This window comes from Perca flavescens, chromosome 15 (assembly GCF_004354835.1).
Source record: "Perca flavescens isolate YP-PL-M2 chromosome 15, PFLA_1.0, whole genome shotgun sequence".
In the NCBI taxonomy this organism is placed as follows: Eukaryota; Metazoa; Chordata; class Actinopteri; order Perciformes; family Percidae; genus Perca; species Perca flavescens.
Window position 1 is genome coordinate 3757447 of NC_041345.1, and position 17318 is coordinate 3774764.

General features: G+C 44.5%; 1 protein-coding gene across 7 annotated transcripts in view; it reads right to left on the reverse strand.

Moving 5' to 3' along the window:
- The window catches only part of LOC114569076 (RNA binding protein fox-1 homolog 2), a 39812-nt gene extending 23256 nt beyond the window's left edge, over positions 1-16556 (reverse strand). For 6 of the 7 annotated variants that reach the window (XM_028598886.1, XM_028598887.1, XM_028598885.1 and 3 more), the window contains exons 1-5: positions 12616-12998; positions 3411-3608; positions 1928-2101; positions 1395-1448; positions 1040-1132 (exon numbers count right to left, since the gene is read on the reverse strand). In XM_028598886.1, coding sequence (XP_028454687.1) covers positions 1040-1132; positions 1395-1448; positions 1928-2101; positions 3411-3608; positions 12616-12771 — 675 coding nt within the window. In that variant the 5' untranslated portion in view covers positions 12772-12998. Of the gene's footprint in view, positions 1-1039; positions 1133-1394; positions 1449-1927; positions 2102-3410; positions 3609-12615; positions 12999-16508 lie in introns of those variants that run through there. The other variant, XM_028598891.1, reaches the window with a different exon arrangement.
- Positions 16557-17318: the final 762 nt, after the last annotated feature.

A 17318-nucleotide genomic window follows, 5' to 3' on the forward strand; every position in this document is an offset into this window, starting at 1 on the left:
GACCTAAAAAGGGTCCAGCCAGCCTCATCCATCATGCAGGAACCCCCCCTCCACACACACACACACACACACACACACACACACACACACACACACACACACACACACACACACACACACACACACACACACACACACACACACACACACACACACACACACACACACACACACACACACACACACACACACACACACACACACACAGCCCATGCAGAAATCTTGGCTTTCAGCGACGTGGGTCAAAGATCCAATATGGACAACAGGCTAATTGACACCCCGATTAAAGTAAAGGAGAAAAACTGCTTTCAAAAATGCACATGCTTCAGTTAAAAAAAAAAACAATCAAAATAAACAACCTCAACACACATAGACTTGACATACATATAAAACTCAAGTGCACAGATCTTTGGTAAGAATCCAGACTTCTATAAAGTGAACATGCGTCAGTGTTGCCGTGATTCCCAGCATGCTGCTGTTGCACCAGGAGCCATAAGCTTGTCACAACCACTTAGTACTGCACCGGGAGAGGGGAACACAGAAGGATTTCTACACTAGGGAAGAAAATAAGAGCATCTGACAGCAATCTGCCATACATCATCCTTTCACTGCGTTCCTCTCGTGCCCTCCGGTGCCAACTACACAAACACACCATTCAAATGTTGCACAAGTTGTAACATCAGTGTGGCTACGAGTTGTGCATCAGTGGGGGGAAACAAAAAGGTGAAGAGGCAACAGCTTGATGATGAAAGAAAATGCTGCAGAGGAAAAGTACCCAGCATGCCTTATGTAGTGTTCTTGCACCCCGCCCCCAATCATTCCCACCACAAAAACAAAACCCCCCCAAAAAAAGGTAGGAAACAAGTCTTTTGATATTTGAAAAATGAACATACTGCAGAGAGACCAGGGAGTGGGATACCAGTGGGCTGCATCAGAGCATATCACTAAAGGGAGGATGGGAGCTAGCTAGCAGTCAGTGATCAAGCAGAAATAGGAGTACAGAGAGAAGACAGAAGAAAAGAAAGGAGAGAGAAATTACCTCAATCTTACGACCTTCCACCAGTGTGCCGTGGAGCTTTTCCCTGGCTTTCTCTGCGTCTGCGCTGGTCTCAAATGTCACAAAGCCAAAACCCTGTGGTACACGGCAGAGGTTAAAGAGGTTGGTCAAAAGGGATTGTGATTGAGAGAGGAGAATATATAAATCCTAAGGCCTTGGGATGCACTCCTGACATTGTTTCAGAGATAATTGGAGTTTCACAACAAAGATCCCCCATGTGGCGTGCGGATACCGCATCACAAAGTGTCACAAAAACATGCAAAGAGGGAATAACTGTCAACAGTAAGGAAGAACTGTAGTTTGGTTTCAGAGAATCAAATGTCATCTGTGCACTTACCTTTGATCCCCTCTCATTGAAAATAATCTCTACATCCAGAATCTTCCCATATTGCTGCAAATAAATTTGAGGGAAGAAATTAGCAAACATATATAAGCAAAGAAAGCAGTCAATGACATTTCTGAACTGCCTCAGGATCCTTAGATATTTGTCTTTTGGGACGGCATTACTGCAAAGTCAGAAGATTTTGATATCGTGTGAGTTACAACTGCTGAGCACTAGGTGTCACTGTTACACAAAAGACAACTTCCCACATTTCAATTCTTTTCCTTCTATCCTTTTGCATCGAACTCTTGCTCTGGCCCCTTTTTTTTAATCTCACTTTGTCACTAATGCTAACAAACTGAAACACAAAGAAGCCTATTGCCCTCTCAAGCACCAAGGCAACACCCATGAGTGCCTTTCCTTTGTTGACTATCTAGTCCCTGAAACCCCACCCATCGTGAACCGGTCCCTCTGTGGAGGACCCGGGTGTCTAGACTGATTTATTGATCCTGTTAAAAATGAGGCCCACAACATTCCCAGCTTTTTACCCCAAACATCTGCCTGAGGTCAGGGTCCCGGAAGCGGAAGGGGATGTTTGAGACGTGGAGGCGTTTGGGGGTCCCTTTGGCCTCGGAGGGGTCTCCCACAGAGCCTCCAGATCCTGAGCCTCCTGTGCCGCACTGTACGCCCGCCTCACCCTGGGGCACCTCCTCTGTCTTTCCCTGTGGAAAAGAGAGCGAGAGAGAGAGAAAAGAAGGGATAAGGAAGGTGAGAGAAGTAGAGGTAAATGTGACCAAATGGCTTATGATCATTATTTTAGCAAAGTAAAGCTCTGCTACACCTTCTTTTAAATAGAACCCTAATGTAAACAGTGCAGAGTTAATGAGTACACAATGCAGAAAGCTAACAGGATAACTGCATCTGAAATCAGATTATAGTGCCAGCCATGATTACAGCTAGAGCGGCAAAGATTAAATCAATTAGTTGCAGGCTATTATCCGCCAACTATTTTGATAATCGATTAATCGGTTTGAGTCATTTTGTATGAGAAAAAAAAAAAGTCTGATTCCAGCTTGTTAATTGTGAATATTTTCTAGTTTCTTCTCTCCTCTGTGAAAGTAAACTGAATATCTTTGAGTTGGGAATGAAATGAAAATGCAAGAAATAATCGAAAATGATAATCATCGTTAGTTGCCGCCTTGTGAGGCTGTACAGCGGTGCTCTGAGCTAAATGCTAATGCAACCATGCTAATATGCTCATAATGACAATGCTAACATGATTAGGTTTAGCAGGTATAATGTTTACCAACTCAGTTTAAGTTGTTAGCATGCAAACAATTATAATTAGCACTCAACACAAAGTCCAGCTGAGGCTGATGGGAGCGTTTTGTAGTGTTTTGCGCTTAAACAGTATTGGACGACATTTTGACCTGATGCTGGAACTATTTGGAAAGTGAAGGGATCACCAAAGTCTTTGCAATTCATCCTGAGGGCATCATGATTGACTGTACCACATTTCATGGCACTTAAAAAACTAAAATGTGCACAAGAGGAAAATCAGGGGAATCAATGAAGTCATTATGATTCATTCTGTAAAAAATAAATAAATAAAAAAGTCATGGAAATTTTATAGCAGTTGCGATATTTGAAAAAAAAAATCGTTAACCTGCTGGTTAAGTCAGGGAGATCCTCTAAAGTCATTAGGATTCTTACTCTGGGAACCACGAATGTGGGTAAAAAACATCCTTGGCAATCCATCCAGTATGTTTTTGGATCAATGAAAGTGGTGGACTGACATTACCAATGGCAGTCTCAAGCCAGGCTTTATGACCATTATCAGTGTAGCACTACAACTGTTATTTTATTGAATAAAAATAATAGAAAAAACAACTTCCAGACATCAAGAATGAGAAAAAAAAACTGACACAGCACCACTACAACTTGCTGAATACCTGGAAAATGCCTCAACATTGCACACATCTAACATCCTTAAATTATTGCTCATTAAGGCTTTATCAGGTCTGTGCTTACGTTGTTGTTGGTGGTATTGGTGGTGGCTCCATTAGCACCAGCCCCCAACTCTGCTGGGCCTTGGCCCCCAGCACCAAACATGACCCCTGGGACAAACTCGGTCCCTGCTAGCCCGTTTTGAGGAGGGGGTGGAGGGGGGAATGGTGAAAAGGGCGGGGCCACCAATCCCTCCTGTCCTCCTGTCGAATCCTGAGAGCCCTGCGGGAGTGGGGGAGGGAGGAGAGGAGAGGAAAGAAGAGAAGGAGACAACTTAACATATGTACTCTGTAAGCAGTGCTTGAAGCGTCCTGATGAGGGCAGAATGTGGGGGTTAAAATCCTGCCTATTAAATTACACTCCCTCTCCCTCACCACTCAGACACTCACCCATTCCCTCCCTGCTACCCTCTCCCCCTCCCTCTACCTCCATATCTCTGACAGGCATGAGTTTTCAGTCAGCCGACCATGAAATATTTACAGCAAACACATCTATTATTAAGAGTTAGAAAATTCAATACACGGTTTGAGATACAAAGATGCTTATGGGATGGACGGACACGCAGGGAGATAAACACTAACTGTGCCATGTTAACCCTGACATGCTTACAGCTACTGCTGCATTGTGTAAATACTTGTTCCTGTATTTTTGGAATTCTATTAGAGGCCATCTATAATTCAGATTAACAGCGTATAAACTGGGACTTTAGCCTCAGGTGATTTTTTTTCTCTCTGCACTGTTACAACTGTATCAGCAGCAGGATCATTTACAGATTCTGTATAGCTTAGCTGCTGCTGCTCTAACTCACACACACTTCATCTTGTATGTGTGGTGACTCTGCAATGTTGCTTGCTTCAGTCATTTCACACACTCAAGGGCATCTTGGACTGAGTTTCACAAAATCCTTTTAACAGCAAAGAGTAAAAGAAAGGGAGAGACAGTGGACGGACAGAGAGATACAGAATTAATATGTAAGCTGTAGAAGAAACAAGGCGAGAACAAAAACGCGAATGGGTTTGGGCTCAAAACTGCTCTTTTCACATCAGGCCAGGCAGCATGGCACACAATATCCAACACCATCAACCACTGGTCTGGTCTCTGCTGTGGACTGGATCTGGGTTGGGTGACGCCTAGAGACACTCCGTCTCCAAGCAGCCTTTTTAATTAGACAGAGTAACTAAGATGCCACAAAGCAAACGAGCCCTCTCCCTCTCCCGTTCTCTAATCCTATGGCCTGACTGCTCACTGTTCTTCTGCAGCGTCTACCGCATAGGTTGTAAACAGCCAGCTGAGGCTAAAAGACCCATCTGCAAGACAGACAGCTTCTGGGGTTTAGCCCAAATGATAGACGAGGCATCAGAGAGGGCTGCGCAATCCAAAAACAGGAGGGAAAAATCTGCCACTTTTTTTACTGAGGTGAGGCCGATCGTATGTTAGGGAAGAATGTGTGAAAGCCGATTGTGTTTCGCATCTGCAACGGTTTCGGTCACCTAGAGATAAAAGAGAAACTTTCGTAAACCTGATACGATAAGCTATCGTTAAAGACAACTATACGAGTTTTCCCTGCCGTCATACGGCTTAGGGCCAGCGCCTAAGCGCTCTTGTGCACCAAGTGTATGAACGTAAAAACTATGTGGAGTGCATAGTTTTTACGGACACGCCAACGTACAGGACGGGCGTAGCAATCGTTGTCTTCTGCATATGATGGTTCACGTACACAGCGGCACGCACGCACATTGCCGTGTATTGTTTGATACCTGCTGGTTAAAGTAAAGGGGGTTAACAGCCACAGAACTGGCGACAACCGCACAGGCTTATTAACTTAAGGTGGGCTGACCTTTAAGGTGGTTCAGCTATTCTCATTTTAGTGACAAGCCCTCCAGGTTTTGCTTTTAGCGATCTCTCCCTCGCTGCAACTGACAACCACTAAGCTTTATGCAAATATTTGCACAATGACATCACTAATATGCACATAAATGTATGTCTCATTGGCACCTAAGCGCTCTTAAAACCCAAGGAAAACCCTGAATAATTCAAATTCACTGGTTAGGCCTTAGCCTACAAGGGCTAATATATATCAAAGCCTAAGTGTACTTGTTAGGGCATGTGGGCTCATAAACAGGCAGTAGGCTGTACTGAGCCACTAAAGGGTGTGTCCTAAAGGGACATCCTAGCTGCATGCTAGGCAGAGGGAAAGAAGAGAGAGTAACAGAACTACAGAAAAGGGTGACAACCGAAAAAGAACTTTTAACCTTATGATTAGATAAACAGGGAATTAGACCTCATTATGTATGAACAAGAGTGCTCATCTTAGTTTTTAAATTGCAAAGATTAAGAGGGACAAGGAAAGCTGATCCCTTGAGGCAAATTTGTGATACTGGGCTATATAAATAAAATTGACTGGTCAGTGACCGAGTCTCCGTGGACTGATGCATTTCATTAATAAAGATGCCACATCATAAACACTCATCATGTGCGTTTCAGAGACTACTACAGTGCACCAGAGAATCAGCTCACGGTTCATAAAAGCAACTTTGTTTCTCCTCGCTGAACAAAGCGCTGCCGAGCCTACCTAACCTAACCAACCAGACTAAATGTCACAACACAATGCTCCCACATGATCAGTCATGTGAAAAAATAAAGGGCTAATAACATCCAGGCTCGACACTTGCACGGTGCTTGTGACCATTTTCATATGAGGGTGTGTTTTAGCTAACCGAGGATAGACGAAAATGACTCGGATGAATTGATGAGCTAATAAACCGGAAGACAAATGGAAGCTGTCAGTGGATTAAGAGTTAAGAACAGTACCCCCTTAAGTCCACACAGGCATTCCTGACCCGCTGACGAAGGAGCAGCACTGCCCTACATGGCAGCATCATATAGTCAAGGGAAGAGGGGGAGAAAGGAAAAAGAAATAATGGAAAAAGAAACGGGGGGGGGGGCTTAACGTTAGGGGGAAGGGGATTATGGGAAATATTGACACTATCAGGGTTATATCTGGTCCAAACTTACCAGACCGAATCTTGACATTGTGACATAATAATTACTTTATTCAGGACACAATTAGAAGGTCCATAGTACAATAAAAAAAGGACAATATTTACAAAAGTTTTTAGCAATAAATATATAGTACAATTCATATAAATGAATTTCTAATTTAGATACAGGATTGTCTGTAAACGAGCTAGGCCGAAAACAGAGACGATCAAGTATCGACTGAAATGCTTTCGACAATCTGATATTACAAATGAAAAGGACCATCTGGAGAAGGACCTATTCATCCATGTCGATTCACTCTCACCTCATGCATGCACACACACACGCATGCACACAAGTTGTGTTACCTGAGACACCATATGTTTTTCCACATACACGGAGACGGATGAGGGGGAGGGAGAGGCCTTTTCACGGTAAAACCTTTCAAGCGTGCGTCTTTGTCTGTCTACGGACTTTAACCTCTAACCACCACCAAGTGACGCAAACGCCAGCCAATAGAAACACCGAATGAAAAAGCCAAGTGGTAGGTGCTACTGAAAACTTAATCAATCATGCAAATTCATAACAATTTGTCTATTGGAACCATCTAGCGCCTGTAAAAGCCGCCTGGCTGAAGACAGAAATACTTTGCAGCTTCTTCTCCCTCTGCAATCCGTCTCTTTTCTTTTCCTGTGGTTGGATAACTAAGTGCGCCTGCGTTTACCCCCCCTCCTCTTTTTCCCCTTCCCTCTTCATTCTTGCCTGCCACGCTTGATGAAAGCCAGAGGGAGATAATTTTTCCCCCTTTTAAAACCCCCGACACCCGCCCGAAGTCACTCAAAGCTTCTGCTGCACTGTGATGTCCATCAAAGCGTAGGCCACAGCCCATCTCCTTATACGGTTGCCTCGGCGCAGAAGATCCCGTCTCTCCTTCCTGACTGTGGGCCAATCAGATTACAGAAAGGCTGCTCCTTAGAGACACATCAATAGTTCGGTAACTCAGAACCTGAGGACACATGGAACGTTATTTGGCAAGAAAAATAACCTACCGGAGAACTCTATGTTGAAGCTCTCAACACGCTGTAGTCAATGAACTTAAAATGTCCCTCTCTTAAATCAAAAAGATTAAGTGTCCTAATGTAACAAAAGGGATCTTAAATGCTTTAATTCCAATTTAAACTACTGGCAAAAATCTGTCCGTCAGTGTCAGCAGCTCCGTTGCTGAGCGGAGATCTGTGACATACAGCTCGGCTGTTTTTGACAGTTCATATCATCATCACCATCTGCATCATTATCATAATCACACTGACAGCCCTTTCTCCGACACTCTGACTTGCCTTTGGCAGGGCAAAAGGACCTAAAAATAAAAATTCCAAAGCACAATTCAGATTTCTTCTCTTCTGACAAATGACAAAAGACCAAAACATATGCAGTGATGAAATCATAGACTTAAAATAGGTGTGTTTTCACTAGCAACGTGGCTTGCTTGTGCAATAACAGAACAACAAAAGAACAGCAGCGTTTGCAAGGTTGTCATCATATTTCTCACTTTATCAGACAACTGCTAATATGCTATGCTAATAGAAGAACAACAGGGCTGGGACAAGGGTGGGGGAGACACTCAACCATACCAGATGTTTTGGGCAACTTTTGCCGCGTTTCCACTGCCCTACTTAACTCACTTTTCTTGGTTTTCAGTACTAACTGCAGATAGTATTCCTCAGTGTAGCCGGGATTCTTTCATTGTCATAGCTGCGCCACATTAAACTGCTGTGACATCATCTTCAATCTGACACTCGCTGAATCCTTTCATCGGCAACCAAACAGAGGAACATCCGCAATTCGTCAGTTGTACGCCAGAGTTTTGAAGGCTGCCATTTTTTTAAAACCAGTGTCGACTTAATTAAAAAAAAATTGCAGTTGCTATTGACGGTAGTTTGGCTATTCAATAATCGAAGGTTTGTGCTAGTGACAATTCTCTCTGTCCAACCAGTCCTCTGCAGCGTTTTAAGGGCTTTAAGTGTATTAGCATCGGCTCAGCCCACTTGGAACCTTGACCGAGGCTGTACCGGAAAAAAGTACTAGTTACCAGGTACAATCCAAAACTTTTGCTAATGGGAAACCAAAAAGGAGCGAGTGGAGTGGAGCCGTACTATGCAGTGGAAAAACCGGCATTCGTGTCCTAAGACACATGATTAGTCGATCCATTGATTAGTCGATTGAGAGAAATGCCAAATATTTGCTGGTTCCAGCTTTTCAAATGTGAGACTTTGATGCTTTTCTTTGTCACGCGGGATGGTAAACTGAATATCTTTGGGTTACGGGCCGTTGGTCCAACAAAACAAGATACTTAAAGAAGTCCCCTTGGGCTTTTGTGAGAAATTATATCTGGCATTTTTCACTATTTTTTGACATTTTAAAAAGGCCAAATAGGCAGATAAATCAATACTTAAAATAATAGTTATTGATGATAACTGAAACAGGCTAAACATTATTATTATTTTTTTTTTTTTTAAAACACAACTAACAAAAATAGAATTATAAATGGACCAACTCAGAATATGGTTTCCTTCTTTAATAAGCTAAATTCAGTCAGTTACTAATATATGTTGGTTAGGCTGAGTACCAGAGCAGAGGAACTTGAGCTGGAGCTGTTAGAGAACCCATACTGCAGGCAAATATTCCCGACTGGATGTGGACAACCCTCAGCTAAAACATGCTGAAACTCAGTCCAACACACTTAACCTCCCTCTAGTTCTCAGCCTGACCACGCCCAGAGGCATGATGGGTCATGTGTCAGGGGTACGACTGACCCTGTCGCACTACTGGGCTCGCTATCTTCCAAATCACCCAGACTGGCATTTACACTTCCCAGACGTTTCATCCAGACCAATTTATAGATACATAAGGATGAGCTTTTCACCCTAAAAACACCAAAAAATAAACCAATACGGTACTAAAGACAGCAAAGACAGAATTTAAATATTTTCATATGCTTGCTGCACTGCCAGTTCCTCAAGAAGAATTGTTAAATAAAATCCTGCATTGCCAATTCTGAGTAGATGCAGCAAGAAGATGGGGAATTTGAACTCTGCTGTCACGACTTCTGCAGAGGAAGTTCACCAAACAGCACTAACTTACTGCTGCAGTGTATGCTCGGGTACAGTGCGTGCAGAGTTACAGTGCTGCTTGTCATGCAGGAGTAGATATCTAAAAAAAAAAAAAAATGCTGCATCCATTTAGGGCTCTACTGCACCACGTCTGTGCATCGCATCGCTTGTAATGTGCCTTTCTGTGCGTATGTGTGCTTTGGTGTGAGGTAACACGCGGAGTGTTTTCACACCTCGACCCACTGCGTTCAGCCTTGGGCGGTCGCAGTTAGAGCAGCATTAGTGTTGGACAATATCATTATGGCTGTTTGGGCAGAGGGAGAACGGTTAACCCTGAGGTGGAGTAGTGTCACACGGTGCATTAGCCCACCAATACAGAGGACTCTGCACTTTGATGGAGTTCTTAACCTGCTCTTACAGGTGAAACTGTGTTTCTGTGAGATGGGAAGTCACTTTCTGTCACTTTCTAATGTGAGAGTTGCAGAAACACCCATAATCCCACATGATAATTATAATGAATGAAGGTAAACATACCGTTGGTTAAACTGAGTGTAGTTGTGTAGCAAAAACACACAGGTACCTGTCAATTTGTTTGAGAGTGCAGCTGTCCAACTCTGTCCACTTTGCCTCCATTTGCATGCAGCTACACTCTCACAAACAGACTCATGCACAGAACCCGGAGGGTAACAGACTTGGGTGTGGATCCCATGCAAATTCCTTGCAGGCCTGTTGTTGTACGCTGGCTAACCAAGCAGTCTTCAGGCGATAATATGGGAGGAGTAAAAGTTATTCAACCTAAATACTCAGATGCCACCCCCTGCCTTGCAAACTACTCAGTGTAACAGAGGCTTAGCTTGACACCCTTCCTCATCTGCTCAGCACTGAGCAGGTGGGGGATATATTATAGGGATGACGCAACACCTCTGGACATCAGACAGAGAGAGGCGTGGGGGATACGGAGGGAAAAATGTTGTCAGACAGCCAGTAACACACTGACACTTGTTTTTGTTGAACTGTAAAAAAAAAAAAAAAAAAAAAAAAAAAAAAAAAGAAAAAAAGAGACAGGCTCAACATTTGTAACGTATGCCATCCTGCTGCAGTGAGGATGCTGAACGGACACAAACAGGCAAGTTTTCAGAATTGGCACAACAGCAAGCTCGTTCGAATCTAGAGCCATGTCCACCCTCTGACCCACACCCACTGCGAGAGGGTCCACGCAGTCCCAAGACCACGTCCTGTCTGGAACATCTCAATCGTTGTTACACGTATTCAAACTGCGACAGCCCCGTAAACTGCAGCAGGTGTGCACAGTTTATGGCTGTCGCGACTCAAGACAGCTAATGTAGCTAGCTGACAACTACATTCATTTGGACTGAAATAACCTTTTTTGTGCATATTGTAATAACTCGATGTTCATGATGTACATACACATCTTGCAAAAAAAACATGTAATTAGCCTAATCGAATTAATTTGATAACAACCAGCCCCACTTTCCAAGGCATGCTAAGGCGAGTTGCCCTGGAAGGCACACAATATTTTATCCACATTGTGAACTAACAGTACTTAGACGTGTCACCGAAGTGTACCATAAAGGTTTAAAGTTTAAGGAGGACAGTGGGACTCGTGGCGTGTCACCTTTCCAGTGCGTTTTAAAGTGGAACACCCTTCTAGTTACTACCGCCATCCTCCATTTGGTGTCATTCTCTTTGAAGAGGAAAAATGTGTTTACACATGTGCTAACAGCTGCACTAGCCTGCAGGGGGAGGAAAACAGGGGAGGGGGAAAGAGGGAGAGTAAAAAGAGAATAACAACAACCTACACCTCTACTTCCCCATGTTGAAGTAGAGGTGTGGGTTGTTGTAACAAATAATATTCTACTGAGTTACAACACGGTCTATTCTTTGAATCTTAAGTATAAACACTGCAGTAATTACTAGTATCGGCTATTTCTTTTGTAAGATTGTAAGATTTAGCTGGAATGTGGCTGGAAGTCATGTGTCAACGCTGATGACGTTAAAGTGAACAGGTCAAATGCAGGTAGTGGGTATGTGTGTCTGGAACCAAACCATTCATTATCAATAATAGTAAAGTTTCTATTATTGATAACAAATGCACAGCAACAGCTACATGTGTCTGAGTCTGTTGTGCCGTAAAAGAGGGGGGTAGTAAAGTACTCCTGGCAACAACTGGTGTGTGTGTGTGTGTGTGTGTGTGTGTGTGTGTGTGTGTGTGCACGCGCAGAAACAACTATGCCTTGGCACCTGTCTCCCTCAATCCAGAGACAGATGAAGTTTAAACTGCATGGACAGCTTGGATGACACAGTGACTCGCTTGACAAAATCTCAGCCTGCACCCTCTGTGCACATGACACACGCACACGTGACACTGTGTGCAGTCAGCATGGCGAGCATGCAATGCCGACTGCGTGTCAATGCATTGGCTGCCGAGCAGCGGTTGCTACGTCGTGTCCGCACGTACCTCCCTGCAATCTCCCCAAATCCCAACACCCACCCACCCACCCACCCACCCTTTAGGCCCAAAGGAACCCAAGAACAGAGAGCGGGACATGCTAAGACAGAGCCAGAAAACAGCTCTCATCCTCAGGCTGTCTCTAAAGTAGCACAGACACGCCCACCATATGCTAAGCGCAGCCTAGCACACTATCAACTGTATAAACATGTGCTGCGGTGTAGAGTAAATATTTTAATATAGTCATACAATTGTTGTCATTCAGCAGCATGCAGCGCAACTGATGCCTCTCTGCATATTGTCTCCGCTCCAGTGTCACAAAGTCAAAATGTTGCAGAGCTACAGAGTCGTACTAGTGGTTCTTCCAAGGAAATAATTCAAGTTCCTGGAGCGCAAAGGGTTAAAAAGTGAAAGGAGCAGAGCTGCAGGGACAAGCTGTTACCCTGATGCCCTGCCAACTATCTGACAAAGGCCTCACCTGGGCCAAGACCCAGCAAAGCAAAAACAGGCCATACCATAAACAGCACCAATTACTGCTTCATCGAGCCAAGCCAAACTAATGAAACTAAATCATTAACCAGCTCTTGTTCACCTAGTTCTGGTCTTGCAGTTCTCAACGTGTGCACAAAGTTGTTTATAGAAAGAAGCTCTGCGTAAGAAGCGGACTTACCGGTAGCATTGCTTGGTAGTACAGCCCCATCATCGTCTGATCTAGGGGAACAACTGTTGACCAGCTCTCCACTTTCCCGTTCCTTCTCTCCCCTTCCCTGTGTGAGTCTATTCCTCCTCCTGTTCCTCCTCTCCCCTGCCTGTGCTCTAAGACCATGAGCTGACGATGGCTTCAGTCCACGTCTGTCTCACACATTTAAATTCTCCCTCGTTCACTGCCTCTTCCTCCTCCTTCCCTTTGCCGGTGTCCCTTCTTCCACTTCTCCAGCAGGCAAGCCGTGTCTGCCTGTCACTCTCTGCCTCTCTTTTCACCGTCTCGGCGGCCCTGCTGCTCTGATCCCCCTCGGGCCTGTCTGTCTCTCTCCTCCTGACAGCCTGAGTCTCTTCTCTTCTCTTTGCTCTGCGTCTGTCATTCACACGCTCGCGTTACACGTCCCCTGCTTCCTCTTGTTCCCGCCCCTCTTTTAAAACTTTCCCTCCCTCTCTCTGCCTCAGTCCCTCCTATCCATCAAAGCATCCATCCTTCCATGTAGCCATCTAACCCTGTTTCTGGATGGAGTCAGAAAGCTGTTGTTGCTGTCTCCTAAAACCCCTTGAGAGGGAAAAGGAAGGAAGGAGATGCTTGTCTTCTATCCACGCACTGGCTGCCTGAGAGTGCAGAACAAGAATGCGACCCCCACTGCATTGCAGCTTTTTTTTGATGATTTATTTATTGCGTGGCAGCCTGTCAGCTCCAAAAAAGCAGCGGTAGGTAGGCCAGTCGGTAGACAGCTAGGTAGCTAGCTGTGTGGGTAGGCTCCTAGATCACCAACTCTCTGCTGCTGCAGCTGCCTTCATCACACACAGATGGAAGTCTCACAAAACCGAGGGAGCGCCAGCCCCAATTCCAGTATCTAAACCTCAACCTGCACATGAATCTGTATTTCGCTGCATTGCGCCTTTTTTTCCTTCTGGCTCGGGCTCAGTTCCCTCACTTCCCACCACTGTATTGTTAGGAGGCTTAATTTGCAGAGATGAGAGTGCAGTTCCTTGCACCGCATTTTTCATATGGGAGGGACTGAACTCTGCGGGAAAAAAAACCATGATGCCAAGCTTTCAGACATCTGCTGAGGCTGGCTATAACTGGGTCCAGAGGGATGGAGGGAGGGTAAGATAAGTGATTAGAGGGGGTTGGGGTGGGGTGGGGGGGCAGGGGCAAAAGAAGGGAGCTGGGCTGGAGTGGGGGATGCAGGGACAGAGGGGCAGTGGATGCGAGCGAGAGATAACGGATAGAGGGATAAATGGATAAAGGGCAGGGTAAAAAAAAAAAAAAAAAAAAAAGAGGGATGATGACAGGATTAGGGCTGTAAGTGAGGAGGATGAGAGGATGAATAGGGGATGATCTGAGGATTAGTGGCGCACAGACCGAACACTGTGATAAACACACGCAGCCAATCACACACAAACACATGCACATAATGTACACAAAGATGTGCTGTGATCACTTTCATGCTGCTGCACTTTTGGCTGGCACAGAGACACACATGGACTCAAACACCACACACTCGTCAGCTAATTTAAACAAAGGCTTACTCCTTCAAACACAGCCTTTCACAGATAATCGATAGCTCCTCAGTCTTAACTTTTTCTATTTCAGTTTCAGGAGAAGAGTGAGGTGAAGGTTGTGACCTGCAATTACATTTTAATACAGTGTTGCTAAAATAAATGCTAAGGTGTGTAGCCTCTATGACTTGTTTGTGGTTAACCCTAATCATTTCTTTGACCTAAACAGCAGGAGGCTGACATGTATGAGCCCATGGGTCACAATGGCTATGGCACCATCGAGACACAGAGACACACGCCACCACTTAACACACTCATATTGACACAAGCAGTACTACAGGCAGTTCAAACATGCATACATAAAACTGGACAGGAGCATTACCAAGATGTACTGCAGCAATGAACAAGCCCATCCAGTGCTAAGCTAGGCTAGCGCCATTTGCATGATAACCAGCCGCTAGTGAGCAGGAGCCTCCCGATGTGTGCGCTCAAGGGCAGAATACATTAGCTGGGACGACTTTTAAATCATTTATTAAACAAATGCAGCAGCGTGTGCAGTGGCTTTGAATTTAACAGATGACAAGGGGAGTTCAGACGTACTGCGGATCACAAGTGTTCTCTGCCCAGGTGTTTGTCTTACACGTGAACCTGGGCAGGCACGGGAGGACTGCACCACAAGTCTGATCAGACTATGCAATGGACTATTGTATGATTCTGTGCCCTGCAGGCAAGCCATCTTAAATAACTTGCTTCCATTTCTGTTTTCCCCTCTGCTCCACTTCTCTGACTCATCCTCTCGTTGCTTTTTTCGCCTGTAATCTCTCACAATCTTTTTTTTTTGCTGTCAGATCAACACCAGAACAAAATACTAGGGCTGTCCTCGACTAAAGAAATTCTTCGTCGACCAACACTCATATGATTTTGTCGACTAGTTAATTGGTTGATCGAATAGAGATCTGTGCGCTTCGAGTGGCCATTAAGACTAGAAAAGCGCAATGAAAATGCAGTCCATTTAGCATGCAAAAACAACTTTAAATCTTGTGTTTACCAGAGCTGTGCTCATACGTTTCTTGGAAATAAATCAATCAGCATGAAAAAGCTCAAGAAATGCTTAATCGACTGAAGAAATCTTAGTCAACTAAGACCAAAACGACCAATTAGTCAACTAACGAGGGGGCCTGAAAGCCAAATTCTTACGGTGCTGTCCTCTTTAAAAAAAAAAAAGTCTCTCTCTCGCATTCTCAGAGAGCTGTATTCCCAAGAAAGGAGATACCAAGAATTGGGAGAGAGTCAGGAGAGAAGAGAAGAAAAAAAAAGGACGCATGATGGGGGGATGAGCCCTGTGAGGATCTCCCATGTTGTGATTTGGGAAAGGGAGGCTGGGGTGTACACGCACACAGACCAACACTCCCCTCCTGTGGCACTGCCAGAGAGCTGCATATCCCAAACACCAACTACAGATGCGCACACACACACACACACAAGCTCTCAGATACAGAGGCCTTTCTCATAAACACTCTCAATGGGGTTTTGCGCGTGCATGCGCGCACGTCCACACGCGAGCACTGAGCTGCTTTGAGCCGCCCAATGTGCTCCGCTGCTTGGAGATAGATAAGAAAATCGGCAGCTACCCTGCCGCTACGCTGCACACATAAGGCACTCATTACTGAGAGCAATATGCAGAGGCACTTAGAATGAGAAAGAGACAGAGCGACAGAGTGAAGTATTTAACAAAAAAAAGAAAGTGAGGGAGTATATTGTGAAAAAGTGCTGCGAAAAGAGTGTGCAGAGCTTAGTTAAAAAGGTGGTAGAGGAATTTCTCTTTCTGGAGGGTCAAGCCTTTGAAAGAGAAGCTCAAATCGCTACCAGTTCTCCTTTCATCAATTCTTCTAACAGCCATCATTTATATGCTACCATTGGCTGTAGCAGAGGAGAAATATCGATAATGTGATAATAATGATGTCCGAGCAACAGCGCATGCTGCAGGACTAGATGGACGACGCCACAACAGAATTAAGAGTTGGTTTCTAAATGCTTGCACGAGATATTGTATGCACAAATGTCACACTTTTGTTCCACATTTTAGGGGAACTAGAGTACTAGATGAACTAGCAAGACTGAACTATGAACTATCCTTTTGCTGATTCAATTTTCTGACACAACACTGGATATCTTCTTCTACATCCCTTGAGAGAGAGAGAAAAAAAAACAACCTCAATGAGCATCTGATTTATGGTTGTTCAAAGTCGGCTAAGTGGCTGAAAATATCTCAGGTGACTCGAGGAATCGTGTGATACATTATTTTTTGATTTATTGTTACAGAGGTTTTGCAAGCAGTCACTAATCTCTTACCTGACTGTGGGGTGGGTACCCATGGAAACCAGGGTTTAAAGGCTCATTGTTCTGAAAGAGACAACAGGAGGGAAGAGAGCAGTGTAAGGGTCTCGGCTTTTGAAAAATGAGTGAATGCAGCATAACAAGACCAAAACTTTTATATTTCAGGTGAGATGCACTCTTAGACAAAAATCTCCACCGAGCTTGCTTTCAAAGAACATAGATATAGATAGATAGATAGATAGATGTATTATTATCACCTGTCTCTATAATCTAAAAGCACAACTCATGACTATTCAAACTATTTTAAAAACCTTAAAACAATCTCCAAACATTGCTACAGTGCTAGTCTTTTTTCAATGCTCGACACAAAAAAATAAAAATAAAAAGTTCAAATGAGGACAGAAGACACTTGGCTGTAGGGAAAAGACAGAGGTGTTAAAGTTAAAAGTTAACCGCAGTCTGCGGAGGCCGTGACTGGTGAACCACACAGCGGCTGAGCTTTCATCTCCAGCCATACGAACCAATCAGAATCCACCAGCAGAGGGTGAGAGGCCCCCACCCCAACCCTCACCGACCCTGCCCCAGAAACCAGTGTTGTGGTTAATTGCTCCATAATTACTTTTAATTAGATTATTTTTGTCTCCTCTCTTTTCTCTCCAACTATTATTTGCTCCCCCGTCATCTGTCCCGGCGACGGGCAGCCATTGTTTGCTGCACAGCTAAGGAGGGTGAGGAGGAGGCAAAAGAAAAGACAAAAGAGAGGGGGGATCAGGAGGGGGGACTGGAACAATGGGAGGGAGGGGGGAAAAGTTAACCAAAACGATG